Source organism: Columba livia, chromosome 27, assembly GCF_036013475.1.
Source record: "Columba livia isolate bColLiv1 breed racing homer chromosome 27, bColLiv1.pat.W.v2, whole genome shotgun sequence".
Taxonomy (NCBI): domain Eukaryota; kingdom Metazoa; phylum Chordata; class Aves; order Columbiformes; family Columbidae; genus Columba; species Columba livia.
In genome coordinates this window covers 2380371-2387988 of record NC_088628.1, presented here as the reverse complement: position 1 = coordinate 2387988, position 7618 = coordinate 2380371, and the positions used below count along the sequence as shown (strand labels likewise).

The following is a 7618-nucleotide window of genomic DNA, read 5'->3' as shown; positions in this document are numbered from 1 at the left end:
ACAGCCCGCAGGCAGGCTCCGAGCGAGAGAGCCAAACACCCCAAGCTATTCCTGTTTTTATGCTCACATTTGGAGGAGTTATTGCTCTTTGAAGCTTCAGATACTGTGACTTGCTCCAGGCAAAGTCACTCCAGAACCTTCTGATCCCAACCTGCCTTTCCAGGCCCTAAAATAACCCTTTGCTCAATTCTTGCACTGAACCAGGGACCTCTGTAGGATCCATGTGGAAGGAGAAGGTTCATGCAGAAACAGCCAAGTCCAAAGTCAGACTGACGACCTACAAGTGCTCACTGAGCAACATGGGCTCCATGTGGAGCTGGTCAGTTTGCCTGAATGGCAGAGACTTGCTACCTTCTGTATTTCTGGAGATGTCATGCACAGACACAGAATCATTTCAGGTGGAAGAGACCCTCAAGATAATCAAGTGCAACCATTGGAAGAAGTTCTGCTGAGGCACCCACCCTGCTCCTCTGTAACCAGCCCAGGGACACCTGGAGATGAGTCAGTACATGGGAACCCTGATCTGCCCAGCCTGAGGCCTCCCTCCCTCACCCCTGTTCTTTGCATCATGCATTTCGGAGTTCCCAAAGTCATCAGCTACCCAAAAGCCATGAAGAACCTCTCCACTAGCAGCCCCATACCCCAGGTCCCCAGCAGCAGTATGTCCATGCCACCTGGTGCACGGGCAGAACCTGCCACCTCCAGGCACCAACAGACAAGTGCATCCCAATTCACGTGAAAAAATAGGGTAATTTTATTAGAAAACTCAAAAAAAATAACAGCATGAATTAACCGGACGTATTACTCGAGGACACAGCTGCCCTAGAGAACCAGGCACTCTGCAGCCACAGGTCCAGGTCCATGGGTCAGGGTTCCTGCTTATCCTAGAAAACACAAGAGCATGATGTGAAGAAAGCTTATAGCCTGGGGGCATCCTCCCAGACCAACACACCACTACCTCAGCCTCCTGCTCACTGCCATCCCCACTGCTCACATCTTCTGGCTTCTGGGCATCACCACTATCAACATCTGGAGCATCTTCCTCACTGCTGGACCCAGCAGAATCCTCTGGTCCCAGCTCCGTGCTGGCAGCCAGCACCTCTGGGGCATCACTAACCCCAATGGGTTGTATGTTCTCCACCTGCAGAGACAGTGGCACAGTCAGACTGCAACTCTGTGGAAGGGCAGCACAAGACCCATGAGTTCTCATGAAATTCAGATTAGCCCAAGTAACCCTAGACACTGTTCCTGTAGCCAAGGGAAGAAGGACTGAAGTACATCCTTCCAGCCCAGTGTTTGCAAGTCTACCCAGGACCAAAGCTGCAGCCAGCATGGGGCAAGACCACTCACCTGGAGATCTGGTGACTCCTTCAGCAGAACGGTCCTATCCTGCTCTTCATGCTCCAGGCCAGCGTTGCCATCCTGCTCTTCAAGATCCAGGTCAGTGTCATTCTGGGAATTGTACTCCTCACTATCCGTTTCCACATCTGAAGGCTGGGGAGGAAAGAGGCAATCTGAGGAAGGACACACCTGACAGCACTGAGAGCCACAGCCAAACAGCCAAGGTGACAGAGATACTGGCTTACAGGGACATCAGTCAAAAGGAAGCATCAGTGTTATGGGACAAGTGGAGCACCCACACCTTTCAGACACTGATGTGATGTTCAAGTGCTCTTTGGACAGTTTGCAGCCCTCAAAGTGTGTACAACAAAGGAAAGCTCTTCACAACTCCCTGCAGAGCTGTGCTGTGACACCCCCGGTCTACCGGGAGCACAAAGGCTGAACACAATCACCTCCAAATGGCAACAAATCTGCTGAGTGGCCAGAATACCATACCTCATATGTGAGGTCTTCAGAGTCATCATCCAGCAGATCCCTCTGCAGGATCACCAGCTGGGACTCCTGCTCCTCCAGAGGTACATCGTCTCGCTTCCTCTTGTTTGCTTTGTTAGATGGGTTGGTCGGAGATTCCAGGATCTCTACAGGGATCCATAGGAGGCACAATCACAGCCCATACAGAACAAAGACATACAGCTGGGTGCTCCCCAGCTTTTTACCCAGCACAGGAGCTCCAGACCTCATGTGTTTTGATGTTATGCTGGGTGCTTCTTGACTGCAAACCTTTCAGGTTTTCCAGGAAGCCACAGCTCTTACCCTTGGCCATGTTGCTCTGGTCCCAGACTGCTGGCCCATAGCCCAGGGTGCTCTTGATCCTGATGGGGAGGACAGAGAGGAGGAGGCTCATTCCCCTCCCTCGGTGCCTCTTCACAAGGTTTCCAGGCCTAGTGGGAGACTGAGTGGGGTAGAATTTGCTGATCCTGGTTCCTGTGGAGACCATTAATCCAATCCAGGCTGATGCTTTATGAAGGATCTTCAGCTGTAAACAAAAGAGAGCTGCATTAGGTCACATGAAAACTTCCAACTATTTAAAGTCCTTAAACCCTGCTCTAACCTAGTGTAGTGCTGAGACTGGGACCAGATTCAGTCAGGTAAAACAGGACCAGTTAGATCATATCTCATCCCCAAAGACCTCCCATTTCTCCTGACCCATAGAAGAAAATATGAATACTACAACAACCTGTAGCAGAAGAGGAGTAAGGCAAGAGCAAAACAGGCAGAGAACAAAAGCTGGGACGGGAAAAAAGCAGAGGACAAGCACACAAGTGCAGGGTAGAGGGAAAAGATTGAAAGAGCAGAGAAGACAATCTGATAGAGAAAACAATGGAACTACCAGTCTCAAGATTTTATCACCCCATCCACTTGGCCTCAAACTCCCCCAGCAGCAGGAACATCACCTACCAGGTACTTGACAAAACCCAGCTGAAGGATCCAGCACAGGAACCTGCTAGAGAAGGAGTTGGGCTCCTCAGAGGTCACCAGCCCCCCCTAGACAGAAAGAGAAAGGTCAGACACCCCCATACCCGCTCTGACAATGCCCACAGCAAAAAGAGCCCTTGGAGAATCTCCACCTGCTCTGGGCTGGTGCATAGCTGCATCTGCTGCTCCATGAAACCCAACAAGTCTGGACTGGACAAAAACCTGGCTCAGCTCAGCCTGCAGCCCTCAAGCTACTTGTAGCTACTGGCCCAGCTGCTCCTCATTGCACTAACGAGCTGCTGGTCTCTCTAATTAGTAAAGCAGCCCCCTGCTAGGAGCACTGGTCCTGTGCCTTGCTTGAGGACTGATGGCTCCCAGTTAAGGGTTTATTTTCTCCCAGTTTGGGGTGTCTGTCTCCTGCTGGGGGTTGTAGCTTGCCAAGCCAACACTTGGATTTGGGATATCTGCCCTTGCTCTGTGCTGATGCTGAAGGTGGAGGGTGATGCCAGAAAATCTGCCCTGCTGACCCCCCAGTGATGGGGGAAGCTGGAGCCCAGGCTGTGTCCCCCCATGCTCCCACACCCTGCGTGAGATGGGGCTGGGATTTGTTTTAGTCAATTAAGAGGAAAGAAATGAGCCTGGTTCTTTGAAACCACAGCCTGATTCAATTAGCTGACGGTTCTACGTGCACACGAACACAGGTACACGCTGCCCTTTGTAAAATGGGCTTAACTGGGACCTCAAGAGCAGCTTCCAGAAGCTGCTTTGCAGCAGATCCTCTCAGCTGCTGCTCTGGGTGCTCGCTGAGGCTCTAACTTCATGCAGACTGTGCACCCGAAAGCTGTGCTGAGCATCGTGTGGGCAGGGGCCTGACCAGGGTTTCACCCCAAACCATTCTGTGATTCCATAGTGCAAATCCCAGACTTCTCCAGGTACATACACACCCTCCTGCACAGCTCGTGACATGGATATTAAAGACATTTTCTCCAGCACAGGAGAATGCAGCAGCCAGTGCTGCTAGAAATGGAGCTGGAATAAGTTATGTGACAGAAAATCCGCTCAACAGTTATTATAAGGAAAACTGGCACTGTGGAGCGAGTCAGGGACTAAGGCTTCTGAAAATTTAAATTGCTCTCCAGCTCCTGAGGGCATCGTCTCTGTTCAGCACTCAGGGCTGGGAGGGCAGATTGTGTTACCAGAGATTAATAAACGAGCGGTTATCAGTTACTTGAGTGGCGATATCTGAACATGTGCGTGCTCCAAGCTGACAGGCAAATGAGAATTAAACCATGCCCCTGTAAACCTCTCTGCTTTCTCTTTTGATGCTTAAGCTACCACACAGTAGTGGCTCTGCCTAAGTGCCTCATCTTGTCCCATGGAAAGCATGGGGACAAATCCCCGATGGCAGCTCACTGAGACTCTGAGCCTGCTGTATTTATGGCTGGAAATTTGGAGTGAGGACTCCTGAGTTCTATTTCCTGCTTGGTGACCTTCCTGAGGTCCTGGGGACATTTTGGTGCCCCTTACCTTGTCTATAAAATCAGAAGAAATCTGCTCTGTTTCACAGATGGATCACAGGGCTTCATTCGTCTTGTTCACGAGCCATCCCTGGTGCCCTTGGCAGAATTTCCCAAGGGAAGAAATACTGTGATATGTTATTACAGCCTGCTGGGTACAACACTCATTTCCTCTGGATGTGCCAGTGTGGGGATTATCAGCCTGGATGGAATCACAAATTAAAGGTTTGTTTAAACTGGTTGCAGTGGGGATTGCTCCGGAGCTGGGAAGGAAACATCAATTCCCTGCGAGGCAGTGAAGGTGCTCTGGGTTGAAACTCTGCCCTTCTGCCATATTTCTGCTGGCTGCCAGGTTCCGGCTCACGGTGTCTCTCCAGGCTGTGAAGTGAGAAGGACAATATCTCCCAGCGGAGCATCGTGCCTCTGGGACTCATAGGGTGCCTCTGGGACTCACAGGGTGCCTCAGGGACTCACAGGGTGCCTTTGGGACTCACAGGGTGCCTCATGGATTCACAGGGTGCCTCTGGGACTCACAGGGTGCCTCATGGATTCACAGGGTGCCTCTGGGACTCACAGGGTGCCTCATGGATTCACAGGGTGCCTCTGGGACTCACAGGGTGCCCTTTCCCCGCAGATCCCGCACCAGGCAGTGAGGACGTTACAATGGGAGACATCACCCATGTGGCAAGATAAAGAGTCATTACCAACCACCGATTATTCTGCCCAGGCCTGATACGTTTTCTGAACGCTGTTTTTGTCTGACGCAGAGTTTTGTCCCAGCCTCCTACAGGTACAGACAGCAGAAAAGCTCAGGGCTAATTATCCACACTTAATCCCACGTACAGTGGTTTTAGCAGCACTAACCACACTTGGCTATGAGTAGGTGGAAGCGGAAAAGTAACCAATTCAAATCTCGCAAGTATGAGGTGTTGGGCAGGGGACGGGTTTCTAAATCCTTCACACTCTCCACTGCAGCTGGAGATGCAGGTGCTGCCACCCCCGTGCTGCTGCCTCCCCCAGCCCTGTCCCCAGCCGGGACTCCCTCCTGTTCCTCCAAGATCCTTTTCTGCCTCCACACTGACCCTTCTGAACGGTCAGATGCTCCAGATGATGCAGAGGCCGGTTTATCTGAAAGAAAAGCAGCTCGACTGGGCAGATACCAAGGGCATTTCCCAGTGCCTCATTCCTGCAAAATCTGTATCAAGAAAAAGAAAGACTTTCCCTTTGGTCTCACTGGATCCAGTGTATCTCTCAAGGTCTCTCTGACAGCGTTATCTCCCCTGTTCTCCAGCATTTCCACTGCAACTCATGGCAACAAAGATGCTGAAGGGAGTGGAGCATCTCCCATGTGAGGAAAGGCTGAGGGAGCTGGGGCTCTGGAGCTGGACAAGAGGACACTGAGGGGAGACTCATTCCTGGGGATCAATATGGAAAGGGGGAGTGTCAGGAGGATGGAGCCAGGCTCTTCTGGTGACAACCAGTGATAGGACAAGGGGCAATGGGTGCAAACTGGAACACAAGAGGTTCCACTTCAATATGAGAAGAAACTTGTTTGGGGTGAGGGTGGCAGAGCCTGGCCCAGGCTGCCCAGGGGGTTGTGGAGTCTCCTTCTCTGCAGACATTCCAACCCGCCTGGACACCTTCCTGTGTAACCTCATCTGGGTGTTCCTGCTCCATGGGGGGATTGCACTGCATGAGCTTTCCAGGGCCCTTCAACCCCTCACATTCTGGGATTCTGTGATTCTGTGAAATCAGGGTATATCCAGAGACCCCCACAAAGGACTGCCAGTCTCTCGCTGTTGACACCCTCAGGTGCCACAAATGTCACCGGTTGCACGATGAGAGCTCTTCACCTCACCGGGCAGAGACATTGGTCTCATGGACATGGGGCTCTTAAGCAGCAGCCGGACTCAGATGGGACAAACGATTTCTCGATGTGATTTTTATGCGACAGAGCACCCGGCCTTCCCGCGATCAATACTGAGCTGCTGTCTTTGCCATGAATTTTATAGTCAGTGTCCGTGCCTGCTGGGTGAGATAAACCTCCTAATGTGCTCATTAGCTGCACGGCTCCTCTCCCAGCTAATTGGTGCAGGAAAGGTCAAGCTCTGGCTATGAGATGGTTTGCTGCAGTTGGGAGACCCACTTTGGGGAGGAGAGAGGGACACGGGGCTGGAGATTGGGATGTCCCTCTGCTCTGGTGAGACCCCCTGCAGTGCTGGTCCAGCTGAGGGTCCTCAGCACCAGACACACATGGACCTGCCAGAGAGGGGCCAGAGGAGACACAGAAATGACCCGAGGCTGGAACAGCTCTGCTGGGAGGACAGGCTGAGAGAGCTGGGGTGTTCAGCTGGAGAAGAGAAGCTCCGGGGAGACCTTAGTGTGGCCTTTCTGTGCTTAAAAGGGGCTGATGAGAAAGATGGGGACAGACTTTTGAGCAGAGCCTGTTGTGACAGGACAAGGGGTGATGGTTTTAAACTAAAGGAGGGAGATTCAGGCCGGACATGAGGAAGGAATTGTTGTCCTGAGGGTGGTGAGAGCCTGGCCCAGGTTGGCCAGAGAGGTGGTGGACGAACCATCCCTGGAGACATCCCAGGCCAGGCTGGACGGGGCTCTGAGCAACCTGAGCTGGTGAAGATGTCCCTGGGGGAGCTTTATTGTTCCTTCAACCTAAATATTCTGTCACTCTATGATTCCCTGTGATTTCCCGCTGGAAAAAGCAGCCCTGGGGACCTCTGACTTGGGTTCAGGGCTTCCCAGAATCAGTGCAGATGGTCTCCAGACATGAGAAATGGCCTAAGAGACACAAGTGATGCTGCTGCTGATGGCCGCACATTGCCAAGAGACCTCAGCTGTGACACTCAAAGCTGGGCTTGTCTCAAATGCAGCGTTTTTGTCCGCTTCGCCTTCTTGTGTTCTCTGTGCTACCTGGGCTTTGTTACAGCAGTGGAGACCAGGGGGGTGGACTCACCAGGGCTGCTTTCCCGCCCAGCCGTGCAGACGCAGTGAAATCCCGCTGGCAGGGCTGATCCGAGCTGTGACAAAGCTGCTCCCTCTGCTGCGGGCTGGAGCCGACCCAAACGAGCCTGCCAGCTCAATTAGAGGAACCACACGGAAGGCATCTGCAGGGAGAGCTCCGCTTTTCAGCACAGGGCAAAGCCAGGGAGCTGTATTTTCATCTTGTTTCTGTTAATTATCCATGTAGATTAAACAAGCTGTTAAAGTTGGAAACAAATATAATTTTCCTCCATACGGTCCTCCGCACCTCCCAGGATTTGACCCTG

At 52.2% G+C, this 7618-nt stretch overlaps 1 protein-coding gene across 4 annotated transcripts in view; it reads right to left on the bottom strand.

Moving 5' to 3' along the window:
- Nucleotides 1-730: 730 nt before the first annotated feature.
- LOC102094299 (uncharacterized) overlaps nucleotides 731-7618 on the bottom strand; it is a 108744-nt gene continuing 101856 nt past the window's right edge. The window contains exons 1-7 of one of the 4 annotated variants that reach the window (XM_021289692.2): nucleotides 2970-3102; nucleotides 2800-2886; nucleotides 2155-2377; nucleotides 1837-1979; nucleotides 1351-1494; nucleotides 959-1141; nucleotides 731-884 (exon numbers count right to left, since the gene is read on the bottom strand). In XM_021289692.2, the coding sequence (XP_021145367.2) occupies nucleotides 867-884; nucleotides 959-1141; nucleotides 1351-1494; nucleotides 1837-1979; nucleotides 2155-2377; nucleotides 2800-2886; nucleotides 2970-3008 (837 nt within the window). In that variant the 5' untranslated portion in view covers nucleotides 3009-3102 and the 3' untranslated portion in view covers nucleotides 731-866. Of the gene's footprint in view, nucleotides 885-958; nucleotides 1142-1350; nucleotides 1495-1836; nucleotides 1980-2154; nucleotides 2378-2799; nucleotides 2887-2921; nucleotides 3103-7618 lie in introns of those variants that run through there. The other 3 variants (XM_065042258.1, XM_065042260.1, XM_065042259.1) reach the window with 3 other exon arrangements.